Genomic DNA, 27647 nt, shown 5'->3' on the forward strand with positions numbered 1-27647 from the left:
TGCCAGGCAATACGCATCCCTGATCACCTTCTGGAAACGGAGCTCCTCCAGGAGCTGGGCTGACCAGGTGGCCGCAGCCACAGCCTTCCTCAGGCACGGCTGCTCCAGTGCAAGGAGGGCACAACCGCCAGTGCAAGCTGCGCTCCCTCCCCACTGCAGGCAGCTGAGCTTAGCCCCAGGCGTAAGCAGGAACAGTGCCACGGTGCCTGGCAGTTCACCTGGCAGTGTTCACAGTGCTCTAAGACTTGGTTCAGGCAGAATTAATAACTCTACAGAATTTCATGCATGTATTCAAAAAAATTATAAATGTTAAATCTCTGTCGTCTTAATTTTTCAGCAGTCTTTTTTCTTAGTCATTTCTCTTTTTTAACAATGCACTAGGTACTGCTTACAACTTTTTTAATGTTTCAGCTGCAACAGCTTGAGTTCTGTGCTGTTCCATGTATTCAGACTAATTAAGAAAAATGTATCTTGATGAAATAGAAGTATCTATCTGCTCTAGGAGACAGTTAAGTTCTTGCAGTGGTGTTGTGGTTTCACACTTTATGCAAGAACTGGAAGACGATCAGGAAAGCTATATGGTGGAATCCCTTCTGAGGGCAGAGATGCTAGCAAGTGAAGGGGAATAGTGTGTCATAAAAGTAGCCTTTACAGAATAGCTTGGGAGAACTCCTGAACTCAGTGTTTTCCAAGTGCTGGTGTTTCACTTCAACATTATTATAGTCCTCCCTAAAGGACAAAATACTACATACTTCAGTTAATTAATTACAGTCATTGCATGATCCACTTTGGAAACACCTTCTGGTTTCTTATAACCTTGCTTGACATTTGCAGCAATTGTTAGACATGTTCTGCCCTACTCCCGTGAACTTTAGAGCCAAAAGGCAAAACTGAAATGCTACTGAATCAGAGGATGAAGATACATTGCAAAGTTAGTGCAGCTAGGTATGCCTCCAAAGAGAAATGTTAAATAAAAATCCACCTTGATATGCTCTTGAATTGCAAAAGCCTTCTAATGCAGCCTGTGCCCATGATTTATAACAATGACTCATAATATTGCATTATACTTAATGTGATGTAACGCTGATGCAAGATGCCATTCGTGGAATTTCAATGTCACAGAGAAAAAGAGAGGAGAGAGCAATCTGGTCATGTACCTTGCCTCGCTGTCAAGATGAAGAGTTTACAGCCAAAATGTATAGAGCCTTTCAATACCTACTTTTCTACTGAAGCAGGTTAACTGGGAGAATAACAGTTTTATTTCCTGGAGCATAAATATCTCTCAGACTTACGTTATTGTGTTACTTTCAGTAATTTAATTAACTTTGTACTTAAGAAGACAAATTTGCTAACAGAAGATTCAGTCTTGCAATTATAACCCCTCACATGGAAGTTCTCAGGGCAAATCAGGATTATGCCTTTAAATTAATCTAGGCTTTATCTCTCTTTTCTGACCCAACCGATATGAATTATTCTCCTTTTCTCCCTGTACTGCTTCCTTCTTGCTGCAGTGAATCAGCACTTCAGGAAACACTAATTCAAAGAGGAAAGACACCCTAACTCAGTTTCTGGAGGTCACAAACAGCTGCTCTCCGAAAGGTTTGACAAATGACGTGAGGCTTCTCAGGCTGCTTGGGGCCAGTTTTACAGGGTGCATGCAAACTCTTTTCTGAGCTCTGCCCCTTCCCCTCCGAGTAGCCTGAGAAGTTCAAAGTCATGCATTTGTCTACAAAAATGAGTCCTAGCCGTCTGGGGAGAATTGCTAGCCCAAGCCAAAGAGAGAGTTAGAGCCCCGACTTTTAAGAATAAGGAAAACTGTTCCTTGCTCCACCCCAGCAGCTGAGGCGCCCGGGGTGCTCTTTCTGCAGGAGCCGGTGTGTCATCACGGGCGGCGTTGTTTTGCAGCACGGGAGCAGCTGGAAATGCAGAGAGCTCGTACAAAGTGAGCTGAGAAGGGAGCACTCTGCCTCACACGCCGGGTGTGCACACGGGTATTCCCTGAGCATTACACTGGCAAGGCTGTTCAGAGCAGGAAATAGCAGCACGGATCTGCTCCGCCTATAACCTCTAAAATCCTCCGTCTTTGATGTGGCCAATTTTCATCTTACTTCTATAGAAGAGCTAACAGGTGCTCATACTATTTGCTTTAACAAAATCACATATTCAGTAGGTTCAGCAGACAGTAGTTGACACCAGAGGCAGCAGAGAAACATCTGCCTAGGTGAGATGAGACTACAAGCAGTCTATAAGGAGACTGTAAGGGCTATATAAGGAAGATCTTGAACTGAGACCTCCAAAATGTCTGGATCAGACTTTTCCCGGTGGCTCTATGTCAGTATATACCATGAGGTCCTACCTATGTTCAGCTTCCTTGTGTAAGTCCAGCGGCCTTGCCTACTTCAGTGCGAAGTCTGCCAGCTCTTGCTCTCTGAGACGGAACGGATGAATTTACCAGTGGAAAGATTTGTAGGAAGAAAACTAGATAACACTATATGTTTGATTTACCATAATCCATCCTGAATCTACTGCCATTGGTGTCATCCTAGAGGACCTTTCATAGGTCAGTCTTGAGAGCCCAGAGGACTGGGGCCCAGCACACAGTTCAGTTTTGCCTTTCAAGAACCAAAGAAATAGAGGGGGCTGTCTTTCCAAAGGTGTAGCGATAGCTACAGGTGAGGATAACAAATCAGTAAGAGTTGAACATCCAGCTTATTTTTGGAAGCTCCACCAGGTGCCAGTCGGTCTCCTAGGTGCATAAGTATCATCAAAAACCTAGCCAGGGGCAAGTAAAACTAGACAAGAATTTGTGGCCCAGAGGGAAGCCACCAAGAATGGATTGTGTGGAGGCTGCTAAGATTCATACTGCTCCAAAAGGGAGAGTATCACCTAAAACAAGACACTCTTTGTTGTGAAAGCATTAGGTTTTGAGAAACCTAGCTTGCCAAATACCCATATAGGCCTCCCTCTGCCAATTGTCTTAAATACTGTGATCTTTCACATAAGAGCAAAGACTGAAAGGGATCTCTCTAGCAAAAACATCATTTATTCATCCTCTACAGATTGGTGGAGTAACATGTCTCTTCTCAGTCATGTTACTCTTTCTTTTCCCTGAAGATTTCAAACAGAGATTTGTTCGAACAAAGATCAGTAATTTTGCTTTGTAAGGGATGCAGGAAGAAGCGTAGAAATATCTCTAGATCAGAACAGTTCCTGAGCCTGCTGGAGAAATGGCAGATCGCCAGAGATAGCGCACACCACCGTGCTCCCAGATAACAATGCATCGAGCTGAATCTTCCAGGCATAATTTTTTAGGATAGCAAATTGTGCGTATATAGGTGAGAAACACAAGGAGCTCATGTCCTCAGGGGAGGCTGCTGCATGTTTTGCCTTCCCACAGGCCAGCTCCAGGACTCATATCCCTCCTCCTCCACCCTAGCTCCACACCTGGGTGATAATGGAGCCAAAAAATATACTGAAGTGCTAAGAGGAACTTCTTTTTTGTCTACATCTTTGAGCTTTGCATTTGAAATAATTTACTAATAGAATAGCCAGTTCTGTCTATATTTGCAGTCCTCTACAGGCTGGTTTGTCATTTGGGGGGAATCTTTTAGTGCTATCACCTACCTAATAAACACGCCTTTCATGCAGTTATCTTTTCCACAAAGATGAGACTCCACTGGGCTAAACTCCTTTGCTATTTTTAATTTCAGTGCATTTGAACTTGTGTAGCAGAGGACACTGTGGACCCTGACGTTCTACCATGCTTTTTAATAAATGCCTTTGTGCTACCAGAAGGCAAATGGTAAAGATCAGTATCTTTACTAAGATAACTCAGATTATTTGATTAACAAATTAATAGTTAGTCCTTGAGCTGTGGTCAGAATTCAGTGTTAATTTTGCTAGTATTTTGAAGTACCGTGTTTGCATTGGAGGGCCAGACCCAGAAATTTAGCATTCTAGGCAGAGAAAAAACAATCTGACCTGTAAAACTACTTCAGCAGCACTAAGTAAGAGTAAGGTTAGGCTTTTGTTTGGGGTTGAAATCGCTTTTCTTCAATACCATATGCTTGTCTCCACCATATGGTGCCTAAGCAGAGATGTCTTAGAGCCTAAATATAATTGTGGCAACAAAATAGTATCCACAAATTAATTGCTGTTTCTAACTTCCTTCTCCCGTTTGCTTCTAAGTCACAATAAGATAGTGCTAAAGTCAGTACTAATACCACAGGAGTACAAATAATGGGGAAGGTAAAATAGCTAAGAAAGCAAGAGGATCTACATCAATTCTGTAAGATCTGATCAGCAAGATGGCAACTCCCATATTCAGCTGCAGAAAGCAGTGCTGCTCTACAGAAAGGTGTTAAATCCCATGCAGTGTGACTACGCAACCCAGAAAAGGCTGGGGAGCGGCAGAGATGTTGCTAAGGGCACTGTACAGAACAGATAATTCTGGTGGGTAGGGCACCTGCAAGGGCAGGTAACTTGTTGTGCCCGCCTTAGCCCTTTAAAGTTTCAAGGGTTAAAAAATGGTAGAAAACGCTTTTTGTTACTAGGCTCAGGAAATAAACTCATGAACAACTGAGTGAGAACATGCCATTTTCCCAGGGACTCCTTTCAAATAGGACTGTACCTGCACACGGTTGTGGCGGGGGTACAGAGACATGCCGGGGCTCTTCCCAGCCGGGCCAGGGGAGAGCCCTCCGCGGCCGACCTGCTCCGCTGCGTGCAGGGCGCAGCCCGGCCGGCGGGGATCTGAAGAGCGCAGATCAGGTTGGGTCTTGCACCCGTAAATGCTGCCACTGCGGATCAGAAAGCTGGCTAGCTACAGCAAACGGCAACGGCAGCAAATCCAGGGCAGTCGGGATTCCCACAATCCCCAAGAAATCTGCATGTTGGAAGCTGCTGAATTCTTGTCTTCCCAAGTGCTGATTCTGCAGTAATTGCTTTCGGCTACCTAGTCCTGAGGAATGGAAAAGAGGGGGCGGGAAGGTTTCTGTGCAAAATGATAAGCCAAATATATATAATGGTGTTACAGTGAGTCAGTCTGCGGTCTTTTTGCAAAAGTATTTTTCTCCCTTTAGATACAGTCCTCACACAAAGAGCAAGGTTTAAACAGTTGGGTTGAAAACGATCCCTTTTCAAACGAGTGAGAAGTTCATGTCTGAACCTGACGGGAATCCCATTCACCCACACGGTAGCAGACGAGCTTTTTATCATAAGTACCATTTGACTTTCCAGGTAAAATGTTTGTTTGCTTTTTCTTTTTACGACTGTAAAGAGTAACATTTAGACGAATATTTGACGGACAGACGGGCCCAACAAGCCTGTATAACTTGCAAAGGTGCCTACCTGTCTCCCGTGCAGTGACGTCGCGTCGCAGCACCCCGCAGCTCCCGTGCACCGTGCGCGGGGCAGCCAGACCTCCCACCCGAGGCGGGAGGTGGCCACGGCCAGGGGAGAGCAGAGCTACTCACCTTCCGCCCGGCCTCGTTGTTGTGCAGGTTCATGAGGGTCCTCGCGTTCTGCTTGATCTCCCTGGCATCCACAAACACCTTGGCGAATCCTATTCCATATCTGATGTCAGCGGAGCAGCCTCCCCATTTCCATCCTTCCTCCTTGTGGTACTGTCCCTGCTTCTCTTTGTCACAGCCGCAGTCGCTGAGGTTCCCCTGCGTGCAGGCGGCCGTGATCGCGTGCGCTACCCCGGCAGCAATGATGGCGTACGTGAACGCTGCCTCTCTGCTACCTGAAATTAAAGCAGTGCTGTAAGTACGTGATGCAACATGGGGACGTTAGTAAGAAAAAGACATGCAAGTTGCTGCAGTGCAAACGTCAGAGGGCTATTCTTAGCAGTGCTGTACATCTGCAGGCATAAGCAGGTCTCTGCTCCTCTAAGGACTGACTTTTGTGGATGTTCAGACACTCTCTAAAGCGACAGCTCTCCATGAGGTCGTCAGAAATAAAGTATTACTTAAGCAACTTCATATATATATTTCTAGATGATGTTAGAAGTAGTCAGAATAAACTATTCGTAGGAAAACCAAGGGACTGGCAAATGTTCTTGTTCAACAAAAAGAAAATGGATGGAATTGAGGGTAGAATTGTTAAAACATCCTTTTTCAACTTTTTTTTAATCAGCTCAGAAACGGGATTCTGTTTAGAAACTTAATTCTTCATTAAAAGGTATTTTTAGAGGGAAACAATTTCTGTTAGAAATCTTGTTTTGAAAATATTTTACCTCAACTGAAACACTTTTTCAGATTATAAGCTTCAGCAAGACTCAAGGCAATAGTTTTCATTTTTAATCTCAAAATTTCTCACAATATGGAAAAAAGTTTCCTGACCTGTAGTAAGTATCATCACAAAAGCAAGTTAAAGGAACAGCTTCACCAGCTGTCTGTGAGGAAGTCGTAAAGCCAGTATTATTCTGTGCAGTGTGAGTATGACAGGCTCCTTTTTGTTTGGTGGGGGTTTTTTTGACTTAAAATCAATGATTTAATTTATCTTCTTGAAACTCTCCTAGATTCTAGTGTGTGAAATTCGAAAGTGTGAATCCTAGGTGATCTGTGAGGCTTTTGCAACCAGTTCTGCTGAAAGAGGGCCCCTTCAAAACGCAGGGAGTTTTGCAGAATATGTCCATGTATATCAAATAGCTCTTTAAAAATTCTTGTCTTCTTCCTTTTATTAAATTAAATCTGGTTTTGGAAGTAGTTCAGTTTGTATAGAAAAAATGTAAAATGTTAGAAAATACATATATACACACACATATATACACATATAAATATATATGAGAATAAATCTGTTACGAATTCTGCACTCTTCATTCATAAAACGGTTGCATTTGATTGATTAAGAACTTCATGTCCTGGATTAAGTACCTGCCCCTACTCTTATTTCTCCAGTGACAAAATGTACCTTCGCATCAATAGGATCCGGATCAGGCTCTTAATTAGGAGAAGGCAGATGGGAAGATCTGCTTCCCTTCTTTAAACATCTGCCAGTTCTGGCAGAACTCAACTGCTGGCAATAGCTTATTCTACAAGAAACAAGCACATTTCTGCTGTTTACTGGATTTCACAAGAAAATAATCACTTAGGAAGAAAATCTTACAAGCACTTCATTCTCAGCTACGTCGCTTTCACATACGTGATTAGATTTCTGTGCATCAGTAAATGATTCTTTTAATGAAAAATACTCACTTCCTTATGAGCAAGGAAGTAAAATGGAAAACAGGATGACATCATCAAAACCTGTTAATAGGCAACTGCAGGCCCTTTTATTGGCATAGGCAACATCCCACTGATATTACTATGCACCGTGTTTGTAAAGGACCTTGTAGTCAAGAATTAGACTTCCTCAAAGGATTTCTTGCTTTCCTTTATTTAAAAAAATAAAAAGAAAAATCTTAAAATGTTGAATTGCTGTGACTGTGGACTTTGTAGATGAGCCTTTTCAGGACTTGTGGCTTTTATGAAAATGTGAACATGGGGTAGAAGTCCTCAGGTTGTAGTTCCCAGTTCACTGTATGTGCACTAACATCAGGGTACCCGACGAAGCCTATGGAGAGCCTCCTCCTGCCCTCCGCACCTGTGGAGGCAACAGGTGATCGTGGACACGGCCACCGCAAGGGCACGTCGTGCAGAGCCAGGGTTCAGACCTGTCTTCGCTAGCAGCCAGCCGCTACTGTCGCACGTAGCCCCAAAACGTGCCGCTGCCGGAGCGAACTGTGAGACCGGTATCTTGCCTCAGTGTCCTCAGACGTAAAAGAGGTAAGAGGAAGCTACTGAGATAAAGCCTAACTCAGTGAGAAAAGGGAGAAAGAAGCACATTCACTTGAAGCACGGATGCAGTTGTGCTCTTGGCGTCCCGGAGTAGCAGCGTGGGAGACCGCAGGCAGCAGGTGCCAAGGGGTCTCCTTGCAGGGCGAGCCCGCAAGGACCAGCCAGGGCACCTTCCTCGTCCTTCCTCCAGTTTATGCTCAACAGCCTCCCTAGTTTAAGCACAGCAGTATGAAAAGTGTACTGATAAACAGGGAGGGTACAGTAAGAAGTCCCATTTTCTCCACTCGGGGTCCCTCCTTGAAGGGGCAACGCATTGTGCCAGATTTCTGTTTCATGATGCGGCGAGAATGGGGCAGCATCAAAAAATGATTTGAGTTGAAGTTTGCATCTGGTTCTGGTTTTGCTTTAGTTGGATCATTTCAAATCTAATACAAGTTGCTTTCAAGAACTAGAATAAAAAAATATTCAAAAATCATTTTAATCTGATGCACACAACATTGTAAAGATGAAGCAGCTCTTCAGCCTCTTCGGGGGGCAAAATGTAATACAAAGGGTATAAAAACAGCACAAGCAGAAGCAGAATCCAGTTTCAAGCTTGCTCTTAAAATCTTTTACACATATTAAGTTATTTTATAGATTTGTCCTGTTTGGGGGAAAAGCAGCTTTTTAAAACTACAGGTTAGGAGATTACAAGGTAAACACAGCAAGTGTCAGGAGGAATTGATCGAGGTAGGAAGTACCGTCAGGAGATGGTTATACAGTGTTGATAAAGCAGTGCACGCTTGTCATACTGACGTCAAACTAACTAGTTTTTGCATAAATGATTCATCTTTTTAAGCTTCAATACCCTTGTTTAGCCCATAGGAATGTCAGCAGGTAAAGGGCGGTATAGGAACACATTCTGGGAGGCATAGTTCATGTTGCGCCTGTTCCATGACCGTGCTTTAGATACCAAAATGATGTTAAAGAGTTTTTGCAACCAAACCAGCAATGCTTGAATGGGATAACATGCAAACGTGTTTTCCTGCCACTTTTAAGTAATGAATGCTACTGCTGCGCTTCTTATTTCAGCAGATAGTTGAAATGCCTGGAAGACCTCAGTTGGAAACGCTGCTTTAACACGGTGCACCCAAACAGCTGCTCCCCACAGGCAACAGTTTGTTTCCTCTGAGTTTGTGCTGATGCTCTAGAGCCGGCCAACGAGGGAGGTACTGCTCCGCATCCGCTCTAATCTCAGCATGGACGTAGGCTGAAAGGCACAACCCGGACTCCCAAAGATGAGCAGCTTGGGAAACGACCTCCTATGATCTGTGGAAGCCAGAACGGTGGGGGAGTAATTGCACCCTCCTTTGTTTTCTTTCTTACTTAGTTTTCAGCCTGTGCGTCTCATGTGCATCTGATCACCAGCTTAGTCCTGCGCCATAATTTCCCTCTGAACATTTAGTAGTACAAAGTTCAAGATCTTACTGCTAAAAAAAAGTCCAGGCTTTGATATCAACATGATACTGCTACTGTTTTGTGTTTGTTTCAAGCTGAGGTGATGGTGCCTCTAGCATCACAAAATGCTTCATACATGGGAACGGCAATACTGCCTCAGGAGGACAAAGAAAGTTAGCAAAGCGGGAGATAAGGTGCAAATAAGTATTTCTGCCAGGTTGTTGTTGGGAGGGAAAATAAGGAATAAAGCAACTAAAGAAAGGGGAAGGGGAGCAGGACTGGCAGCAATGCGTCACACGCTGTGAGACACAGGACCTGCCCCGGCCAAGGACCAGAACAAGCAAAACCCGTCTTCCCTAGGGAAAACAGGTAGTGGCAGTCAGTGGTCTTCAGGGACTTCTGCATAACTGAAAGGCTGTGGAAAACCCTATGGTGCAGTGATTTACCTTCTCCAGGAGGCTAGAAAGATGAGATAGGAGCTGGAAGAATGAACTAGTACGTTTCTAGCAGTGATCACACTGCTAAACATTTGATCACACTTTTCGGAGAAAATTTAAATGAAATGTTCCCATATGCATGAGGTAACAAAACTGTCCCTTGAACAATCTTCCAGCCCTTTGGCTTAGAAGCCCTGGGTTGAGATCCAGGAATTAAGTGCTTTTGCTGTTACTTCCCACTGAATCCATCCTTAAACTGCAGCTGAATTTGAATCTATGCCTTGAAAAAAATAGAAAAAGAATTTTAAAATGCATGTAGCAAACAGTTGATCTTTGTGGAGGATTGGTGCAAATTGTGATCCCAGGAGCTGAGTCAGTTTAAGTGTTTCTTGCGGCGGCTTCTCCAGGCAGCGACACGCGAGGGTGCACACCAAGCCATGGGTGGTGGTTAGGCTGCCCGAGGACTATAGGAGTTGTGGAGAAAGGTGGAGAGTTGCTTATACCTGTATAAAAATTGCGGTTTGTATTTTCCTCGGTATTTGATAGTTGGAAGTGCAACTCATTTGCAGGTGCCCCTTCCACAGCGCTGAAACTCTGCCGTACCCACGGCAAACCCTGCCGACGTTGCCCAGGTTTTGCAGACCGCTGCATCCCCTCGCAGCCGTATTGTGGCTTGCGTCGTCAGAATACTGCCAGAAACTGCTTAAAAACAAAACAAAAGCTGGTGAGATTTTCACAGTCTAAACTGCCAGTGGACGGTCCGGATCTTCCCCTCACCCGCGTTGTCCGCCTTGCAGAGCTTGCCGAGAAACGAGAGTTGTCCACCTTGCAGAGCTTGCCGAAAAACGAGAGAAAGCAAGGGGGAAGCAAATCCCCAAACCGTGGGTCTGGGAGAAAGCCGTCCTCCCAGCTGCCCAGTGCCGGGGGCTTCTCGCTGTGTCTAGAGCAAGCCAAGGCTAAATCCGCACCGGAGCTGGCCTCCGTGTGTTAGAAACGTCGGGAAAGGCTCCGAGTCTTGCCAAGGCTCCTCAGGCCGGTGATCTGAGAGGGCTTTCCAACCCCGGCAGCATCTACAGGCATCGTCGCGGCGCTGCCGTGAGCAAGAGCCAAGCTCGGCGGGGACGTGGAGGGGAGGAGGCGGTGGGAGAAGGCTGGTGCCCACGGCTGACCCGGGCGAGGGCACCCCGTCGCGCCTGGCCCGGCCCCGGGACGTGGGCGCAGGCGTCCGCGCGGCAGCGCTTCCCCCGTTCAGGCCGTGCTCGGTCTAAACAAGCTCCAGCGCCGCACGAAGCCAGCGGGTTTTCTTCGTGTGTCAGACGCAAATATCTCCCTGCTCTTCCTGCTTTTTCCGGGCGCGCTGTGCCTGCTGCAGCGGTGCTGCCCCGCGTAGCAGTGCGTCGCGGCTCCGTTTGCTTTGCTGGAGGAGGCTGCAGCATCCGTGGCTCCCGGGATCTCCACAACTCCCCTGTTACGCTGCCGACAGTCCCCCAGAGCCCCGGGGTCCCGTCCGTAGCCCCTTCGCCGGGGAGCGTACGACACTGCCGAGCGGGCTTTGACCACGTCTCTGAGCTCTGCCCAGGCGCCGACCGCCGCAGGGTCTCGGGTGCCCGAAGGGAAGCGCCGGGCTGGTCACAAGCAGGGGGACACGCAGACAGCAGCAGCGCGGGCGGCCCCGCTGCCGCAGAGCACACTGCGCGCCGCTCACGCACGCCTCCGCGCGCCATCCTGCAACACCCACGCGGGTGCCCTTGCCCTTGTGCGCGAGTGTTTGCAGGACTGCGCCTTGGCTAGTCAGCGAGAGATCTGCTGCAGAGACAGGGCCTCGCTCTGGCACTAATTTGGGCCACTTAACTCTTTATGTGAGCAGTTTATAAAAAGCTTCACTCACATAGGTTAAAAATTTAGAGAACTTGGTTCAAAAAAGAAGCAGAATAGCTCGGTGTTGCAGGGGAAACAAGGCCCGCGCTGCAGGAAGTCGGGCAGTGCTCAGCGGTGCAGGACCTCGCGGTATCTAAGTATGTTTCTAAATAGCTTGGCCACCGTATCAGTCCCCCTCATAAATTGGCTAATCTGGGAAATAAAAAAGACAAATTTCTATTTATCTCACTGGAAAACACAGGTTGTATTTTCTGCTATTTAAAGCCAAAGGGTCAGAGAGGGAGTTATCTGTAGTGACATGAGCTGAAATATATGTTGATTGTGAAAATATAAAGATGGAAAATACAACGTACCTTGCCAATTATGTGCCATAGCTGACATTACTTCACATCTCTCTATAGAGGTCATAATTCATAGCTAGTAAAAATGAAGAACAGAGCTCATCCTCTGCCTGCCTTGGGGTCTGCCTCCTCCTTCTCCTTGGTAGACTATGTTTGGTCTTGGAGTTTTTTTGGTTTTATCTTTCTTTTACCTACCATGTGCAATTAATAAAATAGTAGGTTAAAAAAACATTTAAGTATCCACCTCCTTTTTTTATTCCCCCTCCTGTAATGGCTCGAAGTGCTGAGGGATTGGGTGCCCTTAAAATATTGTACTGACTTGAAATGAAAATGACAGTTCCCTGGTAGTAGGTGCTTTTAAAACAGTAGTACCAATAATTTAAATTAGCAGAGCTGTTCTAAAAGACATTTGAGCCTTTGGGGGGTTTAGTCACTGCCCACTTTATCAAACCAAATTTGTTTCATCAACACATGAAATGAGATTCTTGGACAGGAAACAGCCCAGATATAGTGACTACTTTTGAAAATATCCCATTTTAAGCCTATAAAATAACTACTTAGGCGTGTGCATTGCAAAGATCGCAGCCAGGATTTTGGAGTTCAGAAGACTGAGTGTCCCCCTTTCAGATGGCTTTGATCCCTCCACACCACAGCATTATTTTAGAAAATGCCATGTACTGACCCTGCAATAGGAGATACCTATTTTAGCTTTCCAATGAAATGTAATCTTTTTGTTTCTCTGAAACATGTACTCACAAGACACATCTGAAGGCAGGTATGAAAACCTTCTGGTGGGAATTCCAACTACAGTGACCTTGGGGCAATGTTTTATCTTGCTGTGACAGTCCCTGCTTAGAGAGATTGAGTTTTGGCATAAAGCAGCGTGCTGGGTTTTGGATGTTTGGGCCGTATGTCAGCCTGGCCTCTGTTTTGCCTGCAAATAACTGCTCTTGTGCAATATGCTGACACTAAAATGGGCAGTAAGGGCTGAAAACCTAGCACAGAAATGCAAATCCTGACCCTACTTGAGCAGGTAGCAAGACTCCTGTTAATTACAACCGTATTTCTTCTCTGTTTATCTCCAGGGTTTCATAACACCACTGGTTCAGAAAACAGAGTATTTATCACCCATTCTTCTGAATATTGACAACACTGAATAGTGCAGCAACACGTAGAACCCCAGCTTCCCATGGACACGTGCAGATACTCGTCCATGCAATATAAAAACAGCAGGCATTTTAATGTGGATCTATCTGTGCTTGCTTCCTTGGGCTGTTATTCTGTAATTCAAAGAAGCAGACTGTTTAAAACCTGACCCAAGAGACTACACCAGTGCTGAACATCAAAACTCCCCAGAAAATGGTTGAAGATGGAACCCTTTCTGAACACATCTGTCCTGGGGTGTTTCTGAAAGGTTTTGTCTTTAAAACAGTGGCAAAATGAAGTTTTATTGTATTATTTTTCTTTTAACTCTACCAGACCAGACCAGACAAGCTACAGGAGAACAAACTAGATTTGGGTCCCTTCTGCATGCTAGCAAAAGTGATGGCTACTGAGCGAGCTAGTTACAGTTTGGTGGCTAGGATGCTTGTAATTTCTTTCAATGTCTCTCTTACACTGCTAAGTCATAAAAGAGAAGCTTTTTTAATGTATTAAAAGTAAATTACTGCTAAATTTGCTCCAGTGAGCAGCACAGAGCTAATAGTCTAGCATATAATCCAAAGCTGACGGCCTCGTGTTGTAACCTGTACCTCTGGATGCGTCCGGCGCGACCCCTGAGTCCAAGGCGTTGTGCACAGTGGGTGCTGAGCGAGCCTGCTGCCCTCAAAATTTTTAAGACCACTTTGGTCATGTGGATTCTTCCTTTGATTTCAGCTTCACTACTCACTTGAGCAATGTAAGATGGTGAAGTTACCAGGCTGATTGTACTGGGAAGCTTTTCAGTGTAAAAGAAACCAGACAACTGATGGATTTTAGTAAGACCAGGATGAAAGCTTGGTAGAAATCAGTTTTTCTGTGATGTTCTTCAGGGACCGCCACATCTTCACAGACGTCGGTTGGTTCCCTTTACCCTGTCCCAGGCAGGGCCCGTGACAGCCCTCGGCAAGGCTGTGCTGCCTGTCCTTCCAGAGCTCTGCACTGAAGCCGATTTCCACCTTGCTGTGCCACTTTGTGGAGATGCAGTCAAGCAGTTTGTATTACTTTTGCTTGCAAATTTTTCCTGGGTCGTGTTTAATTATGGCATTGCTGCTCCGTTACGACAAAAGGACATAGCTTTGTCTTTTTACCCTGTGATGCCAGTCAGATGCTGTCCTCTAGATGCCATGAAACGCATGGATATCCTAAAGCAATTACTTGAGATAACTACTCTCTGCTTGTGCCTCGGCTTGCGACTATCCCAAACAGCAAAGCTATGCTGACTACCAGTTCACAGAGCGGACGCTGCAGAACGGGCTACGAAGGCGCCCGATGACAAGCCTTCGCCACAGCACTTGCTCTTTCTGTGATCCCCCAGAGCCCAAATCTGATTTTCAGATTCAATCAAAGGCATCCCTGGCTGCTCAAATGTTTAGGCTTGAATCACGTTTCACCTGAGCAGATGTCGGCATGAGTTTTTTGGACTATCCTACTATAAAACCTTGTTTTTTACAGTGGCTGTCTTCAGGAACAGAAGTGCTGACCGCTCTGACAGATACGTTTGTTTTCAAAAATACCCATAATCGTCTTGTTGCATCATCTCTGTGGTTATTTTAAAAATTCTCTTTGTGACTTTGCATTATTAATGAGGTGTCTATAGAGTTGTCTAGAAAAAAATTTGTTGTGTTAATCTTGATTGTGGCTTTTTCATTTCTTCTTGTAATTGGACCAAGTCCTCAGCCGGACTAAACTGATGTCATTTGTACTCTGTTATATCTCTTCATGTTATTGGCACTATTGTCACCAGCTGTCATGATAAGATATCCACAGTGTGTCAGTAGGGAAGAATCTCTCTTTTCAAGGACAAACTAGACAAAATGACACAAGAAACGGAGTATATATGCTGTGTACTGCTTGGAAGCATGCTGTGAATCTGGAAACTCAGTCTGTGATCACAAATATGCCATATGAAGCACGAGTGAATTTAAATGGTTGCTAACTGTAACTCTGCAACTAAATTATCACTGGGAAATAGGCTAAATGTGATTTCTTTAAAATACGTATACACACGTGCTACAGATGAGAACAGGAAATTTTGGTATGACATTTTCCTTCTGTAGACTTCAAAGAGCTTTGCAGTGGGGCTAGTATCCCTGCTGTCATTTTAAAAATGGGCAAAGGGAAACACAGGGGAGGAGAGGAAAGTGCCAGGGTCGCTCAGCCAGACAGCGCAGAGCTGCTGGGGGAGCTCAGGCCTCCTGCATCACGCTGCAGCGTCAGCAGGAGAACGCAAATAATCTGGGTGCATGGGCATAACGTTCATAAAATAGATAACCCAGTAAAGGTGGAAGTAATGAAGCCTTGTTTTGAGGAGATTCAGCTTGGTGTGGCATCAAAATCATTGGCTGGGAAATAGTTCACGAGACGATGTAGTATCCAAGGCAACTTATTTGTATGGACTAACACACTCAAATCCTATTAGCATAAGAGTTACTTAAGCACATCCTCCCAGACGGATACGAGACTGTCCGTGCGCACTCGTTTCACAGCGCAGTGGCGCGGCGAGTTGCGTTCCTGCCATCCTGAAGTCATCTCCCAAGCAGGGCCAGTCCCTCAGAGCCGCTCCAAGGCCACGCTGAGTGGCCTGATGACTGTATTGCGAGTGCCCTGTGTACTTCCAAGGTAATAACTTTAAAGATGCAATTGGCTGAGAAATATAATCAGTCTCTGAGCACTATAAAAGGTACTCATGTATTAGTTACTCTCTGAATGCTAATTCGTAACGTACATTGTGCCAAAGGACTGAGAATCTAGAGATGCTGCTAGTAATTAAAAAAAGCTACAAGGGTACAATATTTTTGCCCTAATATTAACCTGGATTGTCTTTTGTGCATAATAAATCTCAGATCCATCCTATAAGGTATATGGTTCTTCACGTCACATGTTTTACCCCTCTCTCTTTCCTATTTAGTGTAAGGCACAGGACTTACCCCTTATCTCCTCTTAGCTGTGGGCACCAAATTTGACTTCTGGCTTTACAGCACGTAGGTTTTTACCCTTTTTAACCAGACAGAAAGATTAGCCTGTATTTCTGTGAATGGTAACCTAGACCACGCTCCTACACAGAGATCTTAGGGACAAAGAGAGAAATCTAGGAAATGGTCGCTTTTCCCTTATCAGTGTTGAAAGCTGAGCTGTGTCAGATGTGCAAGGTTTCTGTACATGCTAATAGACAAGAAGCAGAGGAACAAGGAGATGACCTGAACGGCAGTGGTTACATTATAATATTCCATGGTGTTGGAGTTTCCTGCTGTTTTTACTCTCGCAACACAACGTTTTCCTTGCATGTGAAATTCACCATTGCAGATCTCAAGCCCTGAGAGATGATTTTTGTCAAAGTTCATTTTTAAATGTAAATGCATAAGTGGTTTAAATTTGAAGTTTTTGCTTGTTCTTTAAATGAGTTTTATTAATCTGGATGATATTCAACACTTGCCTGGGCTCTGAAACCAGCGGTGAATTTGCCCTATCCGTCTAAGCATCATAATGGGTAGATAGAGTGTATTAAGAGTTATCACCTCAAAGACAGATCAAAGTCTACTTCCTTTGATATTGACTTTCTTTAAAAGGACCTAAATATAACCCACTAGCTAAATAATTCAATTTTTTTTTGGGGGGGGGGGTGGAGGAGCTGAGTGCATGTTTATGCAACAGACCACACAATTTTATGATTTGCTGGAGAAGAAGAAATCCTTCTCACATTTTCTGTTTAAGGAAACGCTACTCTTAGACTAAATGAGCCCAAATCTGTCAGCCGTCCAAATGGTCTCTTCACTGACCAAGTGGCAAACACTTGCATGGATCACCGACAGGGACAGCTCAAGGAACAGAAGCAATGAGCTAATCCTCGTATATGATCCATTTTCAGATGTGCTCCACAATGTTGTGCACTTTGGTTTTTACGTACGTCACTTGACTCACTGTATATGATTATATGAGGCGTTGACAGACCTGTAGTTCACACTGATTTTAAAATTTACTTTTTTGTTCTCTTTTTATTCTTTCCTTAAGTATCTCTAGACATTGGAAAATACACATATCAACATGCACACATATATGAAAATATACGTGAACGTATACGGTCAGTCCATCAGCCTGCGCGTGCCGGGCATCGCCAGGGCGGCCACCTTCCCTCGCTGGAGGCTGCGTGCCCGGGGCCTTTTAGAGACCTAGAGGGTCTCTACCTATCTTGTACAATGCTCCAGTGGGAGCGGTCTCAGGCCTTGCAGAGCAGTGTTAACGCTGCATCTCCGCAGTTTATGCAACTGTGAGGAAACTGGTACTAAGTCTCTATCCTACCACTTGTCCCTGTATGACTAAATGATGCCTGGAGCCAGGCCAGGCCAGAGGGTTTCCCAACAGGCCGGACACAGCTGCCGTACAGCTCTTCTGGCTCCTGTGCTTATTCAGTGCTTCAGTTCTCACTGTTTGACTGGTTTTCTGGCTTTTTACACCTAAATTTTAGATTGGGAGGCAGCAGAGGCCTCAAGGCCAGAAACCACCGTCCCACCTTCTGCTCCGTCCTGTGAGTGATGGGCTTGCAATCATGACTCAAGAAGCGACAGTGCCTGTGTCTGGAAAACGCTCTTCTCTCCCGAACTCCTTGTACCTCGAGCACTGTCCGACCCGCAAACACGAGCAAGCCCCTGCTGCACGCTCTGCACTGCAGGCGTACGGCAGTTTTAACCTCGGCTCTGTTTCCTGAGATACTTGTGTTTATCGTGATTTATGCCATTTTAGTTAAGAATTTTGATACATTTGTACTGTTGCAATAACTGAAAATAATGGAAACTGGAAATGGACTCTTCTGCCTGTTGATTAGAGCCGTCCATTTGGAAACGACCTGACGTCTCAGACTGGAAAGTACCTATTCTTTCTGGTGACGGAGAGGTCACTGGAGATAATTACTAGAGAATAACTGCTTCACGTGGTAGAAATCTCTTAAAATGAGACTGATTCCTCGACCCAAAGACATGAGGCCCAGAGGGTGGAAGCATCAAGCCAGTATCACCTGTGACATTTCTGTGCCCCAGGATTGTACTTCCATCCCTGCTCCGCCTTCCACCTCCGACCACTGCCTTTTACTAGGACCAAACACCTTTTGCTCTTCCCAGGTGTGGGAATAAGGCTGTTGTCCTATGCACACAGAGGAAAAGTCTTTCGGAAGGGTTTTGTGAGACCAGGACAGTGAGACGCTGTAGAGGAAGCTAAAGCACTGCGAAAGCGCTGTCCTGAGCTACCGCAAGGGCCAAGGTCAACGTCTCACTAGGGGGATCTGCAGGTGTCACTCGTGTCCGTGTGACAGCCCCAGCGCCCGGGTGAAAGCACGCTCACGGGGCCGGCGCTGCCTGGCCGGCACGGCCGTGCATGCCCACCGCTCTCTCCCAGCGCCAGCACCGCGCGCCGCGGCGGCCGCCGCTCCCGCAAGGCCTGTCTGCCGCCCCTTCGCGGCCATCGGGCGGGAGCCGGCCGGCAGCCAGCAGAGAGGTAACGTACCCACTTTCAGCTCTTTGCCGAAGACGGTCCTCTCGCCCAGGGCCGAGCAGTTCCAGCGCCCGTTGCGGAACTGGAACTGGCACTCGTTGATGCCCATCTGGGACCCTTCCCCGATGACGATAATAGCGTCGGGCCTGCTCTGGCAGATCGCCCGCTGCCGGGGGGCGAGCCCCGGGATCTTGTTACAGATGATGCTGGCGCCCAGGGCCACCACAGAGGAAAAACCCCTGCAACGACAAGAGCGCGGCGGTGGCTGGGGGGCGGCACGTCCCGGAGCCGGCCGCCGGGCAGGGCGCAGCACCCGCCACCTTCCCGCGCCCCGCTCCCGTGCCGCTGGCCCGGCTTTGGCAGGTGCCCCCGGAAAACACCCGCCTCCCCCCTTCGCCGCGCCGCTTCTCTCTTTCTCTCTCTCCATAAATAAAGCAGAGATAAGGAGCACGTGGGCTCCTGCCAAAACGGGGCTCAACTTCCTCATTCGTAAATTAAAGCACATGCAAGTGCGGTGCGTGCCCGGGCCACGCACAGCCAAGGGGCCGCCGGGGCTTCCAGCGCTCGCACGGAGCAGCGGGGGGGGAGGCGGCCGGCCCCCCCCTGCCCCCGCCGCCCGCCGCCGCCGCGCACACCTGGGCCGCGCCGGGATGCGCCGCGATGCGCCGGGGCCCGGGGGGCTGCGGGACGGCCCCGGCCCCGCTCCGCGCCCCGCCGCCCTCGGCCGTCGCGGCTGCGGCGGGCATCGCCGGGGCGGCCGCCTTCCCCGCTGCGCGCTGCGCCCCCGGGCGCGGGGCTCTACCTGTCTGCCTAAAAAACACGAATCGGGATCGGCACCACCGTTTCTGCAGACTTCCCGGGCTAAACGGTAGCAGGTCTGGGCAGGTCAGGCAGAGAGCGAGAGGCAGCAATTGCTACAGAAGGAGAGAAGTTACTTACCCGATCTTGATGTACACAATCCCGAGGCTCAGGAGGATGTGGAAGATCCAGCGCCTCGTTTTCCTGCTCATATTCCCGCTCGCCGTGTCCCAGACCCGCGCGGAAACGATGCCCGCGGCGCGGGCGCTCCGGGAGGCGCCGCTCAGGGCCGCCGCGGCAGCGCCCGCCGCGCAGCGACCCGCGCGGGGCCGCCGGGCTGCGCTCGCCCGGCCGCGCCGCCGCTCCGCATAGCCCCGCCGGGCCCCGGCCGCCGCTGCGCGCCCCTCACGCGCCGCTCCGCGCCGGCGCTGCGCGGGCTGCGGGGGCCGGCGGCTGCGGGCGCTGCCCGGGCTCGGCGATAACTCTCTGCCCTTTTCTTTTTCTTTTCTTTTTTTTTTTCCCTCCCTTTCGCTCTTCTTCAGCTCCCTGGGCGTGTTCTGCGGGGGAGGGAGTCGTCCGGCCGCGGGGGGGGGAGGCGGGGGCGGTGGGAAGAAGGGCAACCCGAGACCGCAGGCAGAGCACCTGCCCGCCGCGGGGCTGCCCGCGCTCCTGCCCTCTGCGGGCCGGGCGGGCGGCGCGGCTCGACGGGGCGGCAGCGCCTGTCGCCGCGGTGTCCGGGCGGGGTGTCGCTGCGGGCGGCCCCTGCTCGCCGCGGGGCGCCGGGCGGCATGGGGCCGCGCCCGAAGGCCGCCGCGCTCGCCCGGGGCTCCCCGCCCGCCGCCGCCGCCGGGGGCTGCGCTCTCGCCGGGCCCCGTCGCCCTCTTTGCCGGCGCCGCTCCGCACCTCGGGCTGGTTTTATGCGTCTGCACCAGCCCCGACGCTCCTCCCCTCTCTCGCTGCCTCCCCGCATTTACCGTACTTTTTTCGCTCCCTCTCGATTCCCGAGCCGCGATTAACACATCAGCGCGGAGAGCAGCCTCCTCCGCTCCGCACCGCCCCGCGCCGCGCCACACCGCGCAGCACCGCGCAGCACCGCACCGCGCTGCGCAGCATCCTCGCGGCCCGAGCGCGGCGGTGCGGAGCGATGCGGTGCGGAGCGGCTCAGACGGTCCCTGGCGGTGCCAGAGCCCGGCCCGTCTGCGGGGGAGCCGCGGGGAAAGGAAAAGCCCGTCGTTGCCCGACTGCCCCGCCGGGTGCCCGGGCTGCCTTTCCCGCTCGTTTTTCGATTTCGCTCAGCGACACAGACCGGGGCGCTCAGCTGCCCGCCCGGCCGCAGCCGGTGTCCCGCCGGGGCTCCCCGGGGTGAGCGGGCTCCGAGCGGGGGCTGGGGGGCTCCACCGCGCTGGGGCACCTCCCGCACCGCGGGCAGACGCGCACCCGCCGCCCCCTCCCCGCCCGGCCCCGCAGGGGACCCCCGCGCCTCGCTGAGCGGATCCGTGCGGATACGGTGGCTATTTTATTATCCACTTAAAATATTTCGGACAGGGAGGTTGCCTGAGTGATAACAGGGGTGTGGTGCTGGAACTGTTCTGCTGATCGTGTTTTTCTGAAAACAAAACAAAAAAAAACCCAATAAAAGGATTTGTCCTAGAAAGTTGGTTTGAAATACCGCGCGCGGCGCGGGGAGCGCAGGGAGCGCGGAGGCCGCCGCCGGGAGACGCCGGGGGGGCCGCGGTCCCCGCCGGGGCGCGGAGCGGCGCCTCCTCCCCCGCTGCCCCCTCCCGCCCCTCTCCCCGCGCCCCTCTCCGCGCTGCGCGGCGCGGGGGCTGGGTTCGCATCACCTTTTCCCGGCCGCCTCCCACCGCGGGCCGCGCCGCCCTTCCCCGCGGTGCCCGGCCGCGGCCGCCCGCGCAAGACGAGGTAAAGCGCGGGGCGCCGCGGGGCGGCCTTAAACACAGAGGCGCGGAGCGCGGCCGCGGGCAGGTGCGGGCGGGCGCGGAGCCGCGCGGCCGCCGCAAACTCTTTGCCACGGCGCCACCTGGCGGGCGCGGCGCGGCGCAGCAGGGGCGGCCGCGGGGCTCTGCGCGGGGCTCCGCGCGCTCCCGGCCCCAGGGCCGCGCCGTTCCGCGTGCGAGCAGCGCTGTGCACGGGCGCGCGCTGCCGGGGCTCCGCAGGCCTCTCGGGGCCCCTGTGCCCCTAATGCACGGTGGCCTGTTCTATTTAAGAGGAATAAAGGCGGGGTTTAGGGCATCCCCCCCGAAAGCGAAAGCACCATTAAGAGAGAGGCAGAAAGGCGTTACTCCCAGTTGCATCCATCTGTCACCTCCCGGCTCGGCGAGGAGCGCGTGGCGTTGACGCTGAGCGTGAGCTTAGCCCCGGTATCGCTCTGGGACAGGCGCCCCGTGCTGCGTGCCGGCGGGTGTGTGCGTGCAGAGGCGGTGCGAACAGGTGTGTAACAAACCTGAGCGTGTCAGAGAACGCGGTGCCCCGCGCACAGCACCCGCTTCTGCAGCAAACACGTATTTAGGTGCTCACCTAGGCCTTGGGCACCTTAGTGGCCCCTGGTCCAGGCTAGGTGGGGTGGTCTTGCGCGGAGCAGCAGCATGACATATGTTACGCTGGGGCTGTAAGGAGACACCGCTGCGCTCTGTGCACATCCCACTCCCCCCGCCGCACATCAGGCAGAGGTTTCCCAGGTGCCGGACCATGCCCCGTCGTCCCAGCCGGGCGCCAAAGCCTGCAGTTTGCCTGTGCGCTCTACACGGCCTAGTACCATGACGTCCCGGTCCACCGCTGGGGCTCCTAAGCGCTAGGACAGCACAGAAGAGTAGCAAACCACGGCGGGTGAGTAGAGCTGCTGCTGAAGAGGAGCCAGGGACACCCGGTGGAGGGGGAGTTTGTGTCTTTTTTTTTCTTCCAGTGCAGCTGGTCACATTACTGTTCAATAGTCCTTGAACAGAGACGGGCACGAGCAGCGTGCCGTCAGTCCCAGGAGTCTCATCCCGAAACAAAACCAGCTTTCCGAAGAACAAATCTACCCCCAGAGCAAACTTCTGAACGCTAAAAGGACTGGGAAGTCATTTAAATTCGCTTCAGAGCTTCAGTCCCTCTTCCCACTACGGTGATCTGACAAGCAAAGTCCAGGGGCTCCTTCGGCTTCATTTTTGCTTTTTCTGTATTTCCGATGCAGAAGGTAGAGCGAGTTGTTTTGTCTGACTTCTCTCAGCAGGTTGCTGCTTAACACAGCCCGGGGGGGTGGGATAGGTCAAGGCTAAGCAAACTGTTGTCTTACGGTTCTGCAAGAGCAGAAAATGGCAAAAGCTCCTCAGAAAATGAAGACCCTTTACTGGACTAACCAGTGACTTTCCCTTACCCTGTTTGTTCCTAAAATACTTTTGCCTTAGCTATATGTGAGTGTGTGTGTGTGTGTACACACATGTAAGGCATATATAAAATCACACTGCTGTGCAGATTACAGAAGAGTAGTTTGTCTTCTTCCACAAAGTTTCTAAAACATTTAAATTAGCATTTAAAATGCTTGCAGAACTGAAGTGGTCCTTCTAGCCATGTGGTCCTTCCAGTGGTCTGTAGTATCTAGTCTTCACCTACTACCTGTTTTCCAGTGCCTATATACCCAGCTTCTCTTTTTGCACTATATCCTTATATTACTTTCTAATTATTGCATAATAAAGTCAGTCTGAGGCATTATGAAAAATTATTCTACTCCTCTTAACACAGCAGGGCAATAAGTTACAGGCAACACCTGGAAAATTAACACAAAACCTGGAACAGTGATTAGCAAATCCATGGTAGAAAAGTAGGAATCAGTAAATTGCCTATGGCAAAAAAAAAAAAAAAAAAAGGGCTGGAAAGCATGCTCTCAAAAGGGTTAAAAAGAAATCCCAGAGCTCTCAATTCGTAGGAAGGTGTCTGCAGGTGAAAATCCCAATTTTCCTTGTTACTCTGACAGCACCGTGACTCTGAATCTGGACAACCAGAAGACAACCAGAAGCAGCCTGCCTCTTTCTTAATATAAGGACGTAGTAATCGATATTTTTGCTTAGCTGCGGTAACGCCATGACTTTTGCCTTTTGGGCTAACTACAGGCTTGGCTCTGCTTTCAGAAGCCAAGCTAATAAGGCCGTATGGTCCCGTGGTGGTGGCGTAGAAACGAGCCCTTGCCTCGCGCTGCCAGCTGTGCTCCCGGGTAGCGCCCTACTTGTGTGCAGCACCGGGGGGGTCTGCGCCCTCTGCGCAGGCTCTCGCCAGACGGTTTTTGCTGGGCAGCTGCCCGCCTCGCCGGGAAGCGTCAGACCCATTGCACACGCGTTTTTGGGACCCCACGGCATGGGCGTGCGGGGAGCTCGGGGCGGGCCGGACTCGCTGCGCCTCGGGGGGAGCCCTGCCCGCGCGTGGCCGGGAGCTGTGTGCCGGGCGATGGGGCGGCGGGTGCTGGCGAAAGCCGAGGGGCGCCGAGGAACGCGGAGGTCAGGCCGGGCCGAGGGGCTCCGCAGGCCTGGAATGCCCCATCCTAAATACAAGTCCCGAGTGTGAATCCTAGTAGTTACCCCACCTCAGCGCCCGGCGTACGGACAGGAGATGCTGTATTTCTCATACAGCAGCAGAGGGGGAACTGAGAGGGATGGTTTCATCCCAGGCCGTGGCAGAGGCAGGGTTGGAGCACCAACGCTGCTGCCAGCTTAGCCCGCACCGAGCGGTAGCTGCTCCGTCGCTGCTGAGATGCTCCCTGGTCTGGGGAAACACGCACGCTCGGGCAGAGGGTAGTTTTATTCCAGATAGGGATCTGTTCACTCTCACCTTTTACTGCCCATTTCTTTATTTAGCAGCAGCAACGTTCTTCTGAACAAAGCCTAGGCCTAGGCCCAAGTCACACCCCCGGGCCATTCATCACTTGGGGCCACAATGGTGTGGCTATTGTGAAGCGCGTGTCAGGGTTGCTTTGGGGGGTGAGGCAGCGCAGTGATTTAGTACACCAGCTAATCGGCTCTGAAAATAGAGTCTCAAAATAAATTAGATCAAGAAAGAAGCTTGAAAAGTCTGTTGGTCTCAATACAGTCCTCTTGGACTCTCTCGCAAACGCAAAACTTGATCCAACAGCTTCCTCTCGCAGCACAGACTCCCCGCGGCGCTCGGTTTCTGCATCGATGTGCGTTAGCGGAGCTAAGCACGGAAGTTTGCACAATGCCTGTCCACTCAGTGTGTGGTTCTGGTCAAGGTTATTAATGTCTCATTTTTCATAAACATAAAGAAACACAAGAAACATACCCATGTAAAACAAAAAAGAAAGGTTGTCTGTCTTTTTTTTTTTTTTTTTTAAGATGGCCTCTGATAACATGAATTCACAAGGGAGAATGTGGTTAAAAGCCCATTTTGTAACCAGATCCTAGATGCACATACCATCAATACTCCAACTCTGGCTCCCTTTTATCAAGCTAGTCATAGCTGCACTGTTTTGTTGTCAAAACATCTCCTGTAACAGGCAGACTAGAGAGTCTTCAGTAGCAGAAATGAGAGGTTAATATACCGACACTCCCTGGATTAAGAATCCCTAACCTCCTAAAAGGGTGTTTAAAAAATACAATAAATAAATAAATAAGATTCACAAAGCCAGTTAATTTCCTGGGCTCTGCCTTGCCCCTCCTGCAATGTATCATATCATCAGCAACCACAGTAACTTCTCAGTTTACAGATGTATTCAGGGGACTGCAAAATGAGCAATAAATAGCATGCTGCAGAGTTTCATTCTGAGATGAGTAAATTATGTAAGAAGCTGCCGCAGGTCAGAGCTCAGGAAGGGCAAAAGCCGCCTCCCCCGCCTGGCTGCTCTCGGGGCTCCGCTTGGGACGGGGCCAGGGCAAGTTTCCAGAAGAAGTCTCATCTGGTCTCGAACGTTTGTGGCAAGAACACAGAATTTGGGATTGACTTTGTGATGTGAACGGGTGCGTGGCAAGCTGGGACAGAGTCTCGAGAAACCTGGAGGAGGTTTGCCTCCTCTGGGAGGGGAAGCGCTGGTCCCTGGGCTCCTCCGGGTGCTGCAGGTGAGGCCCCGCCAAACCAGCCGGATAGCGCCCCGCAATTGGAGCAGTTAGTGCCAGGCCGGGATGCACAGGTCGTTAAGGCAGGCCCATGCAGCTGGGAGGTAATTAGCTGCAGCTTGAGCTAGTAACTGATGATGAGTTTGGAGCCCTGGAGGAGTTAAATTAGGAGAGGTCCAGCTAGCTGGTTGGATGCCTGGAGAAGGTTTGGGGTTGCTGTGGTTTCTGTGATTTAGGAGCCTACCGACTATGAAGTGACTTGGAAGATGTGCAGCAGGTTACGCCAAGCTGGTAGAGAGCTGTGTCCACACATGAATGCCTAGGTAGGTTTTCCTCTCTGCTGTAGTCTCTAGCGTGTCTGCGGCCTTCTGGAAGTGGGCATGGCCTGAGGAGCTTTTGAAACCAAGATCTGTGAGTCAAGGCTTCCCCCAAGTTTAGTTTTGCTCAGGTGCTTGAATCTGAGTACAGATAAAGCCATATTTTAAATTAAAGTAAAAGTAATGATTTGGTGAAGAACTCCACCTGGTTCTGTTTCTGGCAGACAATTGTGTGTAGATTTTGGGTCTCCAAACCAAGGAAATATTCCCTATGTGAGGATGTGATTGTTGATCCTATCAGGTGTCAGAAAACCAGACTCAGATTCATAGGTTATTTATGTGTTTCTTTGAAAATGTGGTGATTTTTTTTCTGTGCTAGTATGTTCCTTGAGGACCAGGTAACTCACTGTCATCGTGCTTGTAGTGGTTTTGCAGGTTCCTCTAGATAAGTGCTTGCATGCACCAGACCTGATGTTGGGGCTACATTTATGATGTGATCAGCCCTAAACTGCTAAACTTGGCAGATTGCAGCTCTCCCGGTACCATCTTGGCTCCTGGGAGCTGGACCTGCCATTGTTGCATGTACTGTAGAAGAAACTAATGGTTAATATATAGGCAGCACGTTGCTTCCCAAGCAGCAATGCTTAATACTGCTAATAGGAATGTGCAGAGCGAAGCAGACCTCTTTTCAACAGTCATTTTAAACTAACGATATGAATCCCACCAGTCTATCTCAAGCAATGTGAAAATGTCACTAGGTGCCTGCTGCACTGTCACGTATGGGCCTGTAGTTCTGCAATGACTCACTTCTCCTTTGATCTCTTGTCCCCTTGCAAGCCTAAGTATGGCTATTTGTTCACAGGGATGCTGCTCATCTAGACTCTTTCTTTTTTTAACCTTTCCTGCATGGGTTCTTTAGGAGCTTTCTGTGATGCCACTCCATAACAAGTTACTTGTTATAAGCACACTAGGGAATATGTTGTATTTGCAAAAAAATAATATTCCCTAGTTGTCACAATATGCACTTAGGCAAATACTATTTTTGTCTTTTTAAAAAAATGTTTCCTTTACACATTTATTAATGGATGTAGAGGTGAAACGATGAACTGTCAAAGTAGATTATTTGTTGCTGAAAAAAGGTCTTAAGCACCATGGATCTGATCCAGAAAATATGACACAGTCTTCCAGGCAGCATCACAACCAGAGAGCTACAAATGCTGCTAAAAGTAGGGGAGAACTTGTCAGCTTTGGAAATACTAAGTGTATGGTGAGATGGACTAGCAATAGCACATGTGGGGGGGGAAGAGATGTGTTTTAAAACCAGATGCCAAACATGCTTCTTGGTAAGCCTTGGCCAGCTGATGGTGAATAAAGGAATCCTGCCGGTGTGTCTTTCCATAATAAGTGCTGGATCCTAGTGCTTTGCCACAGAGCATGCTGAGCTTGGGCAGCCCGGGCATGATGGGAGGAGGAGGAGCTGTGCTTGATGCTGGTCGTCGCAAAAGCAGCGTGAGCTTTGTGTTGGCCAAACTTACCACGTGGCCGGTGATGTGCAAAGCAGATAGTGTGCGGCTGGGTGGAGAGCGGCAGCGTGGACAACAAGGGTGTTGTCCATTCCCTGCCTGCGCAGGGCGGAGTCACCAAAATTGTGCATGGGAAGGGGTAACAAATAGCATGAGGAAGTCATGTGGAGATCAGGGGAAGCAAACTCATGTTCACGGCAGGAAGGAGAGAAAGGGTGGAGAAAGTGGAATGATGAGGAGGAAGGCACAGAAAGACACAGGTCTACTTTTTGTTCTGATGGAGATTGACCTTGGACTAACATTATATATTTACAAGTATGACAATGAGCAGAATAAATTTTGAGAATATCACTACTGGCAGTCAGATTAATACCACTATCATTCAATTTTATTATTTT

General features: G+C 49.4%; 1 protein-coding gene and 1 long non-coding RNA gene across 3 annotated transcripts in view; both read right to left on the bottom strand.

Annotated features, from left to right (window-relative positions):
- The window catches only part of WNT7A (Wnt family member 7A), a 43133-nt gene extending 23340 nt beyond the window's left edge, over positions 1-19793 (bottom strand). The window contains exons 1-3 of the mRNA XM_064518870.1: positions 19495-19793; positions 18568-18794; positions 5475-5746 (exon numbers count right to left, since the gene is read on the bottom strand). Coding sequence (XP_064374940.1) covers positions 5475-5746; positions 18568-18794; positions 19495-19565 — 570 coding nt within the window. The 5' untranslated portion in view covers positions 19566-19793. The remainder of the gene's footprint in view (positions 1-5474; positions 5747-18567; positions 18795-19494) is intronic.
- A 1063-nt stretch (positions 19794-20856) lies between these two features.
- LOC135329681 (uncharacterized) lies at positions 20857-21726 on the bottom strand. 2 transcript variants are annotated; one of them, XR_010391225.1, is made up of 2 exons: positions 21626-21726; positions 20857-20959 (listed from the first exon to the last, which is right to left on the bottom strand). It is a non-coding gene; the product is annotated as an uncharacterized LOC135329681 (long non-coding RNA). The 2 variants fall into 2 exon arrangements; XR_010391224.1 differs by lacking the exon at positions 21626-21726 and adding an exon at positions 21195-21306.
- Between the last annotated feature and the right edge of the window lie 5921 nt (positions 21727-27647).

The sequence above is a fragment of the Dromaius novaehollandiae genome, chromosome 12, assembly GCF_036370855.1.
Source record: "Dromaius novaehollandiae isolate bDroNov1 chromosome 12, bDroNov1.hap1, whole genome shotgun sequence".
NCBI classification, from domain to species: domain Eukaryota; kingdom Metazoa; phylum Chordata; class Aves; order Casuariiformes; family Dromaiidae; genus Dromaius; species Dromaius novaehollandiae.